A 17,243-nucleotide genomic window follows, 5' to 3' on the forward strand; every position below is an offset into this window, starting at 1 on the left:
TATAGGGACGTGAAGATCGGCGTCTTGAATATCCAGCGATGCCAGGAATTTGCCGACCTCCATGGACGCGATCACGGACCGGAGTGACTCCATTCGAAACGGCCGAGGCCTCACCGACCTGTTTAGAAGCTTTAGGTCGAGGACGGGGCGGACAGAGCAGTCCTTCTTGGGGACCACGAAAAGGTTGGAATAGAACCCCTTGAAACGTTCTGCGGGAGGGACTGGAACCACGACTCCGGCTCGGAGGAGGGAGTCTATGGAGTGAAAGAACGCGCGAGCCCGCGCGGGAGACTCAGGAGGGCGAGATAGGAAAAAACGTCTCGGTGGCTTTGACTCGAATTCTATCCTTATGTGATGATCTCTCTGACCCAGGCATCGGCAGTCAGGGGGATCCACACATGCTGGAAACGAGACAGACGCCCTCCCACGAGTCTGGCGCTGTTGCGCGCCGACCGCGAGTCACTTGGAGGAACGTCGGCGGTAACCGGAAGAGGATTTTGTGGACTGGCGGGGACGTGAACGCCAGGCGGGATTGGTCTTGAATGACGGGGTCCTCCTGTCTCTCGGAGGAGAGCGGCTTCTTCGCGGCTAGGGAGTGGAGTTGAAGCTGCGAAAGGGCCGGAAACGAGCGGTGGGGCGCCGATTCTGGAAGCGCTTGGGGCGCAATTGGGGGAGAGATGTACTCTTTCCTCCCGTTGCATCGGAGATCAACTGGTCCAGCTTATCTCCGAAAAGACGTTCCCCTAGGAAGGGCAGGGAAGTTAGTGACTTCTTAGAGGCCGCATCCGCATTCCAGGACCGGAGCCAGAGGGCTCAACGGATGGCCACATTGTTGCTGGCGGCCTGGGCCGCGCAATTTGCAGACGCCAGGGCTGCATTGAGCAGGTACTCACCCGCGAGGGAAATCTGCGAGGCGATGAGGACCAGGTCCGGATTGGCAGGAATGGCGCGGAGACTGCAGCGTAGCGTGTCCGCCCAGGACATCAGAGCCTTCGCAACCCAAACCGAGGCAAAGGCCGGTGAGAGGGATGTGCCCGCTGCCTCGAAGGCGGAACGGGCCAACCTGTCAATAGTACGGTCCGTGGGGTCCTTGAGAGACGTACCGTTAGTGAGTGGAAGGACTGTGTGAGAAGACAGGCGGTCGATTGGGGAGCCTGCCCAATCCTTTCGAAGACCCTCAGGAAAGGGATAATGCAAATCAATGGACTTACCGCTGGTAAATACCTTGTCCGGCTGTTGCCTGTGGCTGCGCAGTAACTCAGCGAATTCTGGATGTCCGCTGAATGCGCTCTGGGCCCGCCTCATCCGCTTAAACGAGACCTGGGTGCTCTGGGAGGAGACGGGGTCCACCTGTACCTTTAGGGTCTGGTTTACTGCTTCTATCAGGCTATTCACCATGCGCCGAACATCAGCCGCCTGCTCCAGCAGGGGTGCTGCATCGGAATCATCATCGGAGCGGTCAGAAGACTCCCTGGAGGAATGATGGTCTGGACCTGGGGATGAAGGTGAAACCTGGGAAGAGGCTGAAGACGAGACCTGGCGGGTCCGCTTCTGAGCAGCAGAGGAGGTCCCTGCGACGGGGCTCACCTGCTCCGGTGGCGATTGCGTCGGGTCTGCGGGAATCTGGGCGAGCGACGGCAGCAGGCGCAGTGCTTGCGCGATGGTCAGAGAAGCCTCAGAGAGGGAATCTACGGACTGGGACAGGGACTCTAGCCAGTCGGGGGGGGGGGGGGGGGGGGGAGGCGGGACGCAGGGCCCTGTAGCATCTGGCACTGTGGCGTCTGCGGTATCAGAAGCGCCGGCCGCGGAGTCCTGCGGAGGCTGCGCGTCTGTAGGACAGACGGAGCATAGTGAGGCGTCCTGGCCCTGGGAAAATTTGGTCTTGCAGGAGGAGCATGCAAAAAATAAGGCAAAGGGGGCCTGCTTGGGTCGGGTGGACTTAGCATTAGGCATGGTGAAAACAAGTACTCTCCCTGGTGGCTGCTAGGAAGGAGACAGGAGAGGGTTAACTCGTCCCTAAACTCAGAGAACGCTACCTAGTGAGAGCTACTCCTTAGGAGCAGAGCTTACCCAGGTCCTGCGTGCTGCCCACCAGTCCAGAAGAGGGAGTCCAGGAGTGAGCTGGCCAGAGAGTGAGAACGCCGGCGCGCTGCAGCCTCAGGGGACCAGAGACAGGCTAAAATGGCGAGGGGACGCTGGAGGAGGCTGGGGGAGGAGCAGCATTCCGGCGCGAAAAACCGGAGGATCCACAGCCCCCACCATAAGCCAGGAGGCTGAGCGGTGGGAGGAGACTGGGCCAGTCGACCGGCGGCCAATAGCGCTGCAGCGGGGGCGTGGCTAGGACGCAGAGCGATTAGGCCGAGACCGGGGCCTAAATTTTGGAGAGGGCCGGGGGAAAGTGAAGGAGAGGAGCGGTCCTACCTGTTCTAGGCGGCGCCGGACCAGCGATGGATGCGGTGCAGGCAGGGCCCCCTGCCCTTGCCTGTGCGCAGTGCCCTCAACCAGGAAGACTGAGGACTTCGGGGGAGAGCGTGCTGAGGCAGGGAAGTGGACATCATGATGGGGGAAGCAGCCCCCCAGCAGGTGAAGGCAGCGTGACAGGGCCCCATCGATTGCACACGCGCTGCGGAGGTCCCATCCCTGCTGTACTCCCCTGTACGCCCTTTGGGGTGATACCGCAGGGCGAATCAGGGGTGCCCACAACAACCTGCCCACACGCGCAACCCCGGGAGTGGAACCACGGGGATGGACGGGGGAGAGGGCCCGAAATCTCAAGCCCCTGCGACCCTGGGGAGTGGTACCCACGGGGCTGTGGAGGATGAGTGAAGAGAATACCTGCAGAGAAAAAGAAGACAGGTATGAGAGCGATGAGCGGCGCCGAAATAAAAGAAAAAAGCGCAAAAACACAAACGGCTGAGGGGGGCCGAGACGGCCCACATCAGCCTCCTACGACACTAAGCTAAAAACTGATCTGAGCCCGCCTCCGGCTCGGGGTGTATACTGCTAGGGAGGAGCTAACTTTTTATGTTTACTTAGTGTCAGCCTCCTAGTGACAGCAGCATAACCCATGGTCCTGTGTCCCCCAATGAAACGATAGAGAAAGAAATTATTATATATATATATATATATATATATATATATATATATATATATATATATATATATATATATATATATATATATATATATATATATATAAGACACACACACACACACAGTATATAGATAGAAAAAAAAAACAACAACTCATCACTGCATATAACTCCCATGAAGTCTGTGTCCCTGGGTGGGCGCTCTGGTGGGCTTATACAGTGTGTGCACAATCGGTTGTTTTTTTTCTATGATTAAAGGGGTGGTTCACTTCTCTGCAATAGTGACCACCTCTCTGTAAAACTGATAGGGGAGGCTTTTTCTAAATACCTTGTTCAGCCAATTCTGCCTGTGATCGGCACTATTGCGGTCTGCTCATCCCCATGCAGTGACCCCCTGGGCACCGTGACCTCTGAGATCCGGTAATATCACGTCAATTTCCAGTTGACCTGACATCACCGGAATGGGTTGCAGTCTGAGTGACTGGGATGTGGGTGAAGTTTCACCGCTCGTCACAGTCCAGCATCGCTCCTGCTTGCTGCGCTCTGCAGTGAAGGAGAGCGAGCGTGCGACATTCTGCACAGTGACGCTGGGCAGTGATGAGCAGTGAAACCCCACCCACATCCCAGTCACTCAGGAAGACTGGGTCCGGCCTCAGTGAGGTCACATCAACTGAAAGTTGACGCAACATCACGGGATCTCAGAGGTCATGGAGACGGGGGGGTGGGGTGAGGAATCACTGCATGGAGATGAACGGACCGCAATATTGCAGCTCAGAGGTACAATTGGCTAAACAAGGTTTTAGAAAAAGACTCCCCTATCAGTTTTACAGGGATGTGGCCACTATTGCAGAGACGTGAACCACCCCTTTAAAAGCAGTACCTATTTTAATCTTTCCAAATAAAGAAGTTGACTATGGAAGATAGTCCAGTGTCTCATCCAACAGCGAGTTTCTATATGCACTACGGCAGATGGATGACACACAAAGCCCCTTTCTGTGATTCTTGCTTTGGCAAACATGGGCGGAATTCATGGATTACCCTTTATTTCACCTGTAGAAATATTTAGCTTGCTATACCATTTCCTGGAAACATAAGCTGTTTGTTAGAGATCTTAGAAGCTAAATTCGTCTTAATCACAGGACTTTATAACTTAAAAAAAATGCACTTTTACTGTAATTTGGTGCTTAGTATGTAACTTACAGGATTGTACTGAAGAGCTGACACATAGGCCTGCACTGCACCCTCCATGTCACCAGCTGCCACAAGAGCAGCAGCGAGATTGATGTATCCATCGATGAAGTCCGGCTTCAGCCGCAGTGCATGCCGGTAGTGCTCAATGGCCTCCTGCAGCTGTCCTCTTTCTTTATAAACATTTCCCAGGTTGGAATAGGCTTCAGCAAGTAATGGATTCTGCTTAATTGCCAAAGTACTAAAATGTGCTGACCTGTAAAAATAAAAAAATAAGCAAATGCTTACAATAAAATTATACAAAAGCACGTTCTAGTATAAAGAAGACCTGTATTCTTACATCCTCAGCACTTCAGAGGCTCCCACGAGAGTGCCGTGAGGTTCTGTATAAACCTATGATGGAGTCTTGCCCCATGAGACCACTGCAAACTCTGATTACCTTCAGTGGTCTCCTGGACAAGACATCACTGCAGAAGCCTCTGAAGGGGCAGGGAATTTTTTTTTTTTTTTAATTATAGATAGGACTTCCATAGGGAATTTGGTGTGGGTTTATCAGCAAGGATTTGCAGGGGAAAAAAATAAAAATCTGGCAAATGAAAGAAATCCTAAAACAGCTTTATTATTTTCTGGACTGACTATGCGATGTAAAGAAATGTAACGATACTATGAAATTCAGCTCAAATTTTTGATTTAGACCCAATCCAAGCAGTCCCTAAAACATTCAGTGAGCTCTGAGGGTGCAGGGCCAATGTTCTGAAGACATTTTAAAGGCAAAGTTCACAAGCAGTAACTGATTTTATCCCAGTCCCAACATCTGTCAGACATGTACAGCAGATTTTAGGTGCGTGCAGATTTAGAGTGGGCACAGGAGTTCAGCAGGTTTGAGCTGTTACTCCCCGAGGAAAAAACAGGCGAAACGCATGTCGGGGTGAATGGCAGGGGTGCAGGAGAACACTCACATTAGGTCCTCAGGTTTGTCCCTATAGCATTGGCTCAATCAACATAGGTCTTCTGGATGGAGGGATTTTATAGATGATACCGTACTTTTCGGACTTTAAGACGCACTTTTTTCCCCCCAAATGTTGGGGGAAAGTGGGGGGTGCGTCTTATGGTCTGACTATAGGGCTGCGGCCGGGAATGAGGGTGCTGTGGTGGAGCAGGTCATCGGCGGCACGAGCAGGCTGTGGCAGCGCCTGCCGTGACCACGTGGGTCCGCTCATTACACATGCACGCTTATCATCACACCCATCATCTCTCAGCGCTGAAGTCGGCGCTGACAGGTGGGCGATATGATGGGCGGGTGCGCGCATAGTAAACAGCCGGCCGTGATCACCCCTGGCAACTACAGCCTGGAGTGATAATGTGCGGCTGTATTCACTGCTCCCCGCACATCATCATCAGCGCGGGGTGCAGTGAATCGGTATACTCACCGTTCCCCTGCAGCTTTGCGATGTCCTCCTGTCTGTGCCGGTCAGCTGATCTGTGTAGAGAGCAACGAGCACAGCGATGACGTCATCGCTGTGCGCGCCGCTAGTCACGCAGGTCAGCTGACCGGCACAGACAGGAGGACATCGCGATGCTGCAGGGAAGTGACCGGTGACTGCTCCACACTCCAGCGGCGCTGCTGCCGCCACAGACGGGGAGAAGCAATGCTGCATGGAGCGAGGAAAGATGAGTATAAACGGTTTTTTTTGTGTGTGTGATACAGAATACATTTCATACAGCAGGGTGGGGGCCATACAGCAGGGTGGGGGCCATACAGCAGGGTGGGGGCCATACAGCAGGGTGGGGGCCATACAGCAGGGTGGGGGCCATACAGCAGGGTGGGGGCCATACAGCAGGGTGGGGGCCATACAGCAGGGTGGGGGCCATACAGCAGGGTGGGGGCCATACAGCAGGGTGGGGGCCATACAGCAGGGTGGGGGCCATACAGCAGGGTGGGGGCCATACAGCAGGGTGGGGGCCATACAGCAGGATGGGGGCCATACAGCAGGATGGGGGCCATACAGCAGGATGGGGGCCATACAGCAGGATGGGGTACATATACAAGGCAGGAGGATCATTACCAGGATGGGGTACCTTAGCGGAGAACTTAGGGACATTACCCCCATAACAGTGTCAGCAGAAGATCCTCGCCCCATAACAGTGAGTCATGACCACATTTTTTGCTTAAAATTTTATTTTACTATATTTCTCCTCTAAAACAAGGGTGCGTCTTATGGTCCGAAAAATACGGTACTATTTAGACTTTCATGATTACTGTGGTACTAGCATTTTCTAGGTTACATCTATTTTTATTTTTTTTCATATATATTGTACTTGATTATAAATATTTATTGTCTATTACACATAGATTAGCACCTCATTATTAAACTCCAATATATAGACATTTTGCTATAGCTGTTTATAGCTTCATCTTATAACGTTTTTTCCCCCATTTCCATCATCAAATATTTAATTCACAAATTGGTTCTCAATTTTTCATATGAAATTTTTGGATCAAATCTGTTTTTCTTATGCCAAATCATATTTTCCTACGTACTATTCTCTGGACAATTAACCTCTGCTGAGCTCCTGATGCCTAAAGCTGGTGTCACACATAACGACGACGACAACGACGTCGCTGCTACGTCACCATTTTCTGTGACGTTGCAGCGACGTCCCGTCGCTGTCGCTGTGTGTGACATCCAGCAACGACCTGGCCCCTGCTGTGAGGTCGCCGGTCGTTGTTGAATGTCCAGCATCATTTTTTGGTCGTCACTCTCCCGCTGTGACACACACATCGCTGTGTGTGACAGCGAGAGAGCGACGAAATGAAGCGATCAGGAGCCGGCACTGGCAGCTGCGGTGAGCTGTAACCAGCGTAAACATCGGGTAACCAAGGGAAGACCTTTCCCTGGTTACCCGATGTTTACGCTGGTTACCAGCCTCCGCTCTTGCTGCCAGTGCCGGCTCCTGCACTGTGACATGTGGCTGCAGTATGCATCGGGTAATTAACCCGATGTATACTGTAGCAAGGAGAGCAAGGAGCCAGCGCTAAGCAGTGCGCGCGGCTCCTTGCTCTCTGCACTGTGACATGTAGCTGCAGCACACATCGGGTTAATTAACCCGATGTGTACTGTACCTAGGAGAGCAAGGAGCCAGCGCTAAGCGCGGCTCCCTGCTCTCTGCACATGTAGCGACGTTATGATCGCTGCTTCTGCTGTGTTTGACAGCTAAGCAGCGATCATAACAGCGACTTACAAGGTCGCTGTTACGTCACCGAAAATGGTGACGTAACAGCGACGTCGTTGTCGCTGTCGCTTAGTGTGACACCAGCTTTACTTTCTTTTTAATGTATCTGTCTCATGTAGGTGAAATAAAATACTTCATTTTTATCAATTGGTGCTATTTATTACTATTCTAGGCCACTGGGATTTCCTTTTCGGTTTGAGCTGTGGTACGTCAATTGTTTGGATCGCTGTGTTATACATTGTACCAATTGTATTATACCAATTATACATTGTAATCAATTGCTGACAGCAGCATCAAGGAATTAAAACAAACCTCGGGGTCTGCGGTTTTTCACCCACCCAAACAAACATGATCACGCAGTACAGAGGATATACCATGACGGCCAGAAGCCTGCTGAAGGATGTGGTTGCCATATTTTATTTATTTTAATAACTCTCCCCATTACTTTCTAGAAAATATCAATTAAAATCTTATACTATGACATGCAAATATTATTGTCAAGTGAAAAATAATGAGATTAATCTAAAAGCAGGATGTATAAAATAAACATTTTCACACCATGGATCATTATTTGCCCCCGAGTTGAAGCTTTTACCGATAAATTGCCTCCGATTCCTTTTTCTTCTTATTATGCCATTTACAGATCGGACATTTCTGAAAGCAGCGATATCAAATATGTATTTTTTATAAACTGTTATTTTCAATGTGGAAAAAGGGGGTGATGTGAACTTGTGGTTTTGGTTGTTTATTTGAACTTTTTACTGTATTTACTAGTCTCCCCTTAGGAGGACTTGCAGCTGCAATAATCTGAGCACCTGTGCTACATAAAGCACTGCGATCACAGGAGAAACAATGATCCACCTGCGGCTGTTAAAGGCACGTGATGGCTGATTAAATCAGCCATCATGTGGAGGAAAAGACGCAGGCTCGGTGTTACACAGGAATTAACAGTTGCATAGGTTATGGAAAAAGAAAAAAAAAACAGACAGGTTCACCAAGCTCAACCTAACATGAAGTGAAATGAATAATCATATGCGTTCTACTAAAGTGTTGCTAATATCCTAACAGGCCACCATAGCTTGCAGACCCAGGCTCCATTACTTGGCCTCAGATTACCACAACCAGCAGGAGCAGTCCATCACGATCTTGGGGTGCTGATGATTTTAATATTTGATCCCCTTTCATATGTCCTAACAATTAGTGTTATAATATACTTGGATCCTGCTGAAGCTTTGGAGTGCGGTCCCTTCAGCTGACAAACGCTGCTTGTTATTAGAAAGCATATCAAAGCGCTTTTCAGCTATAGAAGCTGGAAACTTCAAAGCATCAGATGGATCGAAGCACAGGGGAGTGAAGCCTAATCTGAGAGTGTGCTCAGACTGCGGTCACTCATTGACAGGTAGCCCTGTCCCCATCAATGACGTCTCATTTTGTCTTCATTCTGGTTCCCAGATGGGAAGTAGCAAAGCCTACGTGACAATAGAACAATATATGACCCCCACAGAAGCAGCGCAGGTCAAGGAAGAAAACTGATTGTTAGGACATATAAAAAGGAGGTAAAATTGTGTGGAAAATCCCTTTAAGGAGGCAGCCGTCTGCCTGTGTCCACCATCTAAATGCTGATGTTGCTAGTAACAGCAGCATGTAGGTTGCTGACAGCCATGATCGGTGCCGTGCCTGAAGCAGCCGGACGTCTTGTACAGATGGCGCTCACTGCATTTTGTAACGTCAGGGATGTTATTCTCTTATTTCTCACGTCAGTGAAAGGACGTATTGGCAGACATCAATGTTTTTATTTGTCCCGTGTAGGCTTTTGTGTTTGCTATATAATAAAGATTTGGATTGCTAACATTTAGGAATTACAACTGATCTTTGTACATATTTCATCCTTTCAGAATCCCATTCGCTAAGGCTTCATGAACCCCAGATACATACAGAACAGGAACCACATACTGACCTGTCTAGTCTGCGACACTGGAAGTGAATAGACGAGAGAAGTAGTAAAACTCCAGTGTTGTCAGGCTCTTGTCTCCAAAGCTGCATGCAATGTCTTTCAGCGGCTTCAAAGTCCCCTGCCTGATATTCCCGATGAGCCAACTCCGCTAACCCTTGGAAGGAAAGCATACGTTTCGTTGGTTCTAGAGAATCATCAAACATCCGGGGGAAAGGAAAAATTAGAAAAATGGAGGAAAAAAAAAAATATAAAACAATGATGTAAACTAAAAAGTGATGCATAGCAAGTAAAACGAAGCATGGCTTCAGCTAAACCATTAGTGCCTTGCAAAGAGCCTAAACTAATGCACTGAGCTAATGTCAGGACATGACGCCCCAGGTCTCCAAGTCATCTTTTACTCATGAGGGGATACGTAGGATCTAGTCACATGTTGCTTCTTATTTATAAGTGTTTTCAGGTTATGTGCACAATTACAATAGTGCCCCACATAAAAATAGCAACTTTACCCATATTGTGCTAACACCTATGAAGATCTGATCACCTCTATAGTTACAAGCTACAATCAGTGCAGAATCTGACCCTGCAATGATATAGATCCTTTCCCTCTACTGCAGGAAATCCCGGGACATCAGTGGCCAATATTGCTACAAATTACCATCTACTGGAGTCTACAAAAGTTCTCGCTACAAAAAAAAAAAACCATTTAACTCTAAAGATTAAAATGGCAAAGTACTTATTCTCACAAGCACTTTGCAGTTTACCTCTTATTAAAAATCCTTTCCACTCAAGAACAGAGGAATCTTAATTTTGAGGTTACCAGCCCTTTCTAAAGTCTATCAGTAAGGCTGGACTCACACGAGCGTATGGCATGTGATGCGAGAGCATCGGATTGGATATGCTAATGTCCCCCGGCTCAGGCTCTGCTGCGAGCGTGAGCCGGGTGTCATGCGACTGTAACCCGATCTTGCGATCGGGTCACAGCTGTGAATCTCTGTGCGGGCACTGCGGAGGAGAGGGAGGCGTTAATCATCCCATCTCCTCCACTGTCAGCCTGTGCGTAGATCGCACTGCACTGGGATAACATCCGAGTGCAGTCCGATGTATCTCTCGCATCCATTCATTTGAATGGGTGCGAGAGATACGGCGGTAGCAGCAAAACGCAGCATGCTGCCGCTTTTCTCGCATCCAGAATCTGGATGCGAGAAAAGCTGACCAACAGCTCAACCTCATTGCCTAACATTGGTCAGAGTGCAATGCGAGAATTTCTCGCATTGCACTCGTCCGATTTTCACGCTCGTGTGAGCGTACCCTAACTGCCGGTCTCAGACAAGGAGCGTTGTGTGTACAAGCTCCTTTTCATACAGCTTGTAAGCGCTGTTTTGAAGTGAAGCTGGAACTGGCAAGCGTCAGTGCTCCTCTAAAGCTGCACAGGAAAACCGCCTCTGCTTGTAGCACCGCAGGGCGCACAGTTCAGACCAGCGGTATAACAATGCCACCGAACTGTCAATCCACCAGAACAGCACCACCGCCTACAAGCCGGGAGACTCTTCTGAAGAATCATGTAGTAATCACCCTCTATAAATCTATTATAAGGAAAACACTACAGAGATATGCAAAATCAGTGACACCAATATGCCAAATGCATTAGTCTTGACCCACAGGACTGCTATGGGCAAAGGAAAAAGAATAAAGGAAAAAAAGAAAACATTTAGGGAGATAAACAGGCAGTAATGAATGAAACATGACAAAAAAAAGTGGTGGATACACAGAATGATTGTGCAGAGGGAGAGAAAGACAAAGGTACACTATTCCCATACATTGTTATATGTCATAATACATTCCAAATACATCTGAATAAAGCTGTAAGAATAGGAAGACTTGAGAGAAAACATGTTAGAATTATTTACATTGCAACTCTCTTTTCCCCGTGCTTATTTCAGAGTGGATCCTGCGGGTTTCGCTCCATCCCGTGCACGTGAAACTGCTCATTCTGCAGCTCTGAGCACATGCAACAATATTATTCAGCACATAAAGTGAATCAGTAATCCACCCCCCACACTATTACATGGTTATGTTGCTCGTTATGTTGAAAGTTAGCCATTCATACCTTTACTTACACAATCGGTTTCTCCTTGATTGAAAATTGCAGATATAATTCATATTGAGAGTGCTTAAAAGGACTGTCAGCACAGAGTGACTTAAAATCAAGTACATGCACTTCATGGAGGGGCCAATCCTCTAAATACACCTGCCCACCTACTTGTTTTCCAACGATCTCCCCCTTCTCTGGTTCTATGAAGCCAGAGGTGTCAATCTAAGAAGAGGAGGATTGAGATGCAGGGAAAAAAACAAACAAATTGGAAGCTGCAGTAAATGTTTGGCTGTGCTATGGTGCACCGAGCACCTGTGCTTGGTTTGAACAGTCATTCTGAGTCCCTATAAATGCTCTGGGAATGTTAAAGGGAACCTGTCACCTAGAATATGCGTTCTGACCTATCAGCAGACGCGTGTGTGCCCTAATTACACCTCCCTACCCACCCTTGTGTTGTAAAATTGTATAATATGAAAGTGATAAAAAACGTTTTATTACCTTCATATTTCCTATGTAGATTAGGCTAAGTTCACATTTCCGTTGATTTGTATCAGTCACATGCGTCGCTTGACGCATGTGACTGATGCGCTGTTCAACGGATGACAAAGAACAGAATTCTTTGTCGGATTCCGTTGTGTGCGGGGGGCGGAGTTCGGGGGCAGAGCCGAGCGGGGGGCGGGGCCAGGCGCTGAGGATGTCAGTAGAAGTGCTGCGGTCTGCATGGCTGGGGACAGGTGAGTGTATGTGTGAGTGAGTGAGTGTGTGTATGTGCATGTATGTATGTATGTATGTATGTATGTGTGTGCACATGCAAAGTGCGGGAGGGGGCGGAGCCGAGCGGGAGGCGGGGCCAGGCGCTGAGGATGTCAGTGGAAGTGCTGCGGTCTGCATGGCTGGGGACAGGTGAGTGTGTGTGTGTGTGTGTACATACATGTGCGGAGTGCGGGAGGGGGCGGGGCCGAGCGGGGAAGTGTCGGCCTCCCTGCACACGTAACCAGCCTAAATATCGGGTAACAGCAAAGCACCCGATGTTTACCTTGGTTACCCGATATTTACCTTGGTTACGGGCCTACACCGCTTAGCGCTGGCTCCTTGCACCGTAACCAGGGTAAATATCGGGTAACCAACCAAAGCTGGTGACGTGTGCAGAGAGCCAGAGAGCATGCGCAGCGAAATCCGACGGATCTCGCTGCTCAAAAAACGTTACATGCTGCGTTCCCCCCGCCCGGCGGTCAGTCGTTCCACGACTGATCAGTCGGGCGGAGGGTGCAACGCAGCATCATCAGTCACAATCCGCTGCTCATACAAGTCTATGGGAGCAGCGGAATCCGCTAAACGGATTCCGCTGTTTACAAGAGCAGCGGATTGTGACTGATAGATTTTAGCGGAAATGTGAACTTAGCCTTAGAGAGCAACTGGCCACATGGGCGGCGCCTTGCCCTACAGACGTCTGCATATTTTCTGTGGTATCACGCCCCTTTGGGCGTGATACCATGGAGTTACATGAGCGACGTGATAGGTCAGAACATATATTCTAGGTGACAGGTTCCCTTTAAAGCACTTCCCAGCTCAGCCTCACCTTCCTCTGTTTGACTGACAGCTCACAGGCTGAATCAGTTCAGGAAGCAGCCAATCAGGCAGAGGAAGGTGAGGCTGGGTGGAGAATAGAGACCGGGAGGCTGAGGAGCTTGGAAAGAGCTGTAAAGCACCACTCCATCAGCGGCTATTTCAGCGCTGCAGTGGCACCCTCCAGCAGCTTCACAATTTTTTTCAGCGCCACTCAGAGCCATCTTGAGTCCATAACTTCGGACTGGTCAGAAGTTAGATCACAAGCTCTCTATGAGACACAGAATAAGGCTCTCACAGACTTGTATTGATTCGAGACATGAAACACAGGAGCTGCAGACAAATCACAGGTCACATCTCTTACAGGCCAGCATAAATGAGCACTAATGTAGAACAGTTAACTGGCACAATAATAAATAGCTCTATTGTAATTAAAGTATCACTACAGGAAAAATACCAGTAGTGAAAGCTGAATGTGGTGAAAAAAAAAAATCACAAAACACACATTGGGGTCCATCCCCTCACCCTGGCATACACTGCAAGAAGGACCAGGGATAAATCTGCATAGTGAACACCACATTAGCAGATACTTACCGTATTTTTCACTTTATAAGACACACTTTTGTTCCCCCAAATTTTGGGGGAAAGTAGGGTGTGTGTCTTATAATACGAATAATACTGCAGGGTCCAGGGAAGGTGGGGGCAGCTCTGGAGCGGTGCTGGAGGCTGGTAGAGGCTGGTGAGATGGTGAAGGCTGCAGCGGGAAATGTCCTGCTCCCGCGCATAATATGCACTGCCGCTGTCCATCACCGTGGTGCTGAAACCACACCGCGGTGACGGGCTGGGGGAGCGGCACACATATGTGCCTGTGCTCCCCTTTGATGACACATGCCCCCCTGTGTTAGATATGGCCCCCATTCTGCTGCCCATAGTAAAATAAACTTTTTACTCACCTCCTCCAGCGTGTCTCCCTCCTGCCGCTGTGATCATACACGCAGAGATGTCACTCTGCTGTGCCGATCACATGACCGGCACCGCGTACCAGGAAGTGGAGGAGCTCAGCAGCACGGAGGGAGACACGAGGGAGGACAGCACTGGAAAGAGTTTATTTTACTATAAGCAGTAGCATGGGGGCCATATCTAACACAGAATGATGTGTGCCAGCCACAGGGGGCCGTGTGCCAGCCACAGGGGGCCGTGTGCCAGCCACAGGGGGCCGTGTGCCAGCCACAGGGGGCCGTGTGCCAGCCACAGGGGGGCTATATTCAATATAAGAGAGCCATATCCAGATTAAGGGGGCTAATTTTAGGATGGGGGGGCTATGGGGGACATATACCCTATATGATTTTGTTAGACGGACACTGGCATTATAAGATGGACCCCATTTATTAAATAAAAAATTCTTTTCCTTCAAATTTGCGTCTTATAAAGCGAAAAATACTGTAAATTGCACTGATGAATAACACATACATACATATATATATATATATATATATATATATATATATTTTACAGTATTCCTATAGTGATAATTTAATTACATTAGAGCCATTTATCATTGTGCCAATTAACTGTTATACGCTGTGGAATTAACAGCGCTATATAAATGATTATTATTATACATTAGTGCTCATTTACACCAGACTAAGGGATCATTGTTTAGATCATTTCTGTTCACCTCCTCTGTCCCCATTCTTTGATAGTGGGTGTATTTTAAAAGGGAACCTGTCACTAGATTTGGCGACTATAGGCTGCAGCCGCCACCAGTGAGCTCTTATATACAGCACAGCAGTCTATAATACTGTATATAAGAGCCCAGGCCGCACTGTAGAACGTAAAAAACAATTATACTCACCTAAGTGGCGGTCTGGTCCAATGGGCGTCGCTGCTCTGCGGTCCAGTGCCTCCTCTCTCCAGATCGCTGTCCTTCTGAGGCCCATATGCATGACGTGTCCAACCTCATCCACACAGGCTGGCATTAAGGTCTTGCAGAGGCACACTTTGATCTACCTGGCTCAGTGCAGATCAAAGTATTGTAGTGCACATGCACAGGCAGTCTTTGACCTTTCCTTGCATCTGCGCATTACAGTACTTTGATTTGCCCTCAGCAGAGCAGATCAGTGCGCCTGTGCAGGACCACAATGGCGGCTGGTGTGGATGACGTAAGACATGTGATCTATAGTGGGCTGTGTTGAAGGAGGACGGAGATCACAGCAGAGAGGCGCCGGGCCAGAGAGCAGTGACACTCATCGGAGCGGACCGTCCCTCTAAGTGAGTATTATAAAAGTATTTTTGATGTTAGGTGGTGTGGCCTGGGCTCTTTATACAGTATTCTGGAATGCTGCATATAAGGACTTAGTGGTGGTGGCCACAGCTTATAGTCACCAATATCTGGTGACCGGTTCACTTACATACATTCTTTCAATGCGAATAAAGTTGTTGTACTGTTCATTAATTGGACTTGTAAACATTGCAAACCAAAGGTTTTGATAACCAGGGAAAAGCTGAGAGATTCTGACACTAGGGTTGCATGACCGAAGTTTTCTTGACACCATTGCTACATGGCAGCACTATACAAGTAAATGAAGTGGCATTACAACACCCACACTACTGTGATAAGCAAGAAAGTACCCAAAAACACCAGGGATTTTTTTGTGTGACTTGTTATTGACAATAGTGTATGGGTGTCACTGCAATCCCATTTACTTCTATAGCATTGCAATGCAGTAGTAGTATCAAGCAAACTTCAGTCATACGTTGGCTGTCACAATCAAAGTCGCCATGTAACCCATGTCTGAGAAACATTGGGAAGGTTTTCCCTGCTTTATTCTGACAAGCTCTGGTCCTAATATTGCCACTAAATACACAAAGGCTTATTAATGACTGACTGGGCACAACCTGGGCAAACAGAAGTTCTCCGCATTAACCTAGCAATGTCTAGAGACCTTTCACTGCACGCTTTCAGCTCAATCTAGAGCCATGGTGACTTGACGGATGAAAGCTCTGTATGAGGATCAATCTTGTGCAGCCTTGATAGGTCCACCAGGGTCTTCATTGTTTTGTTGATAGTATGAAGCAATTGGGTTGCTGGTCTTCGCCTTGTTCCTTCCATTCTTCTGACCATGGTGTCCTCCAACGATTGCTCTCTTTGTATGTGTCCATAGTAGGCAAGTCGTAGCTTGGCAAACCTCACTTCAAGTGACATGTCTGGCTTGAGTTCTTCCACAATTGATTTGTTTGTTGTTCTTGCCATCCATATTGATAACATCCTTCTCCAGCACCACATTTTAAAAGGAGTTTATTCTTCTTTTGTCTTGTTTCTTTATCGTCCAGATATTACATCCATATGTGACTACAGAAAAGACCAGACTATGCACAAGCTGTGCCTTCATCACCAGCAAAATGTGCCTCAATTTGAGGGCCTAGTCCAGGGACTTCATTGTTGATTTGCCGATAGCTATGCTCCTATTGACTTCTGCTGTCATCGCTACATCTTGCATGATTATTGATCTGAGTAGGTAGGTGTCCTTTACAACTTCCAGTTCATCACCATCCTTCTCAAATGTGTCCCGGTCATACCTGGCAGTAGTCAATATCTTTGTCTTCTTTGTATTCAGTAGGAGTCCCATGTTCAAGCTACATCAATAACCTACCAAGAAGAACTAATAACATCTGCCACTAGGGGGCTCCAGGCACCCAGACCAATGAGTGAACATGGCAATAGATCCTGACTGTTCCCCAGGGATAATGTCACAGTCCTTTCTGAATTCCCTAAACTCAGCGTACATGTATACTGTCACATGACAGTGGGCTGCACATAACCTGAAAATGTCAGGTATCTATACCAGGGGCAGAAGTTATTAGACCATGCCTAATGCCACAATTACATAGTTACAAAGGTTAAAAAAAAATAATAAAAAAAAAATCCAGTCCATCAAGTTCAACCTTTCTCTACCATTATATGATTTCTCCAAAAGCACTGATGACTGGGCCTGTGTCCTGCCATGTCCTAGGCCCCAATAACTAGCAGCCAGTGTGCAACTAGGGCTCCACTAACATCCTGGCCAGCGAGACACATGCGCGTCCTGGCACATGACCGCAAGTGGCAGAGAAACCT

General features: G+C 48.4%; 1 protein-coding gene across 5 annotated transcripts in view; it reads right to left on the reverse strand.

Annotated features, from left to right (window-relative positions):
• Positions 1-17,243, reverse strand: part of OGT (O-linked N-acetylglucosamine (GlcNAc) transferase) — a 124,710-nt gene that overhangs the window by 105,717 nt on the left and 1,750 nt on the right. For 2 of the 5 annotated variants that reach the window (XM_075323951.1, XM_075323952.1), the window contains exons 2-3: positions 9,472-9,622; positions 4,293-4,536 (exon numbers count right to left, since the gene is read on the reverse strand). In XM_075323951.1, coding sequence (XP_075180066.1) covers positions 4,293-4,536; positions 9,472-9,622 — 395 coding nt within the window. Of the gene's footprint in view, positions 1-4,292; positions 4,537-9,471; positions 9,653-17,243 lie in introns of those variants that run through there. The other 3 variants (XM_075323950.1, XM_075323949.1, XM_075323953.1) reach the window with 2 other exon arrangements.

This window comes from Anomaloglossus baeobatrachus, chromosome 9, assembly GCF_048569485.1.
Source record: "Anomaloglossus baeobatrachus isolate aAnoBae1 chromosome 9, aAnoBae1.hap1, whole genome shotgun sequence".
In the NCBI taxonomy this organism is placed as follows: Eukaryota; Metazoa; Chordata; class Amphibia; order Anura; family Aromobatidae; genus Anomaloglossus; species Anomaloglossus baeobatrachus.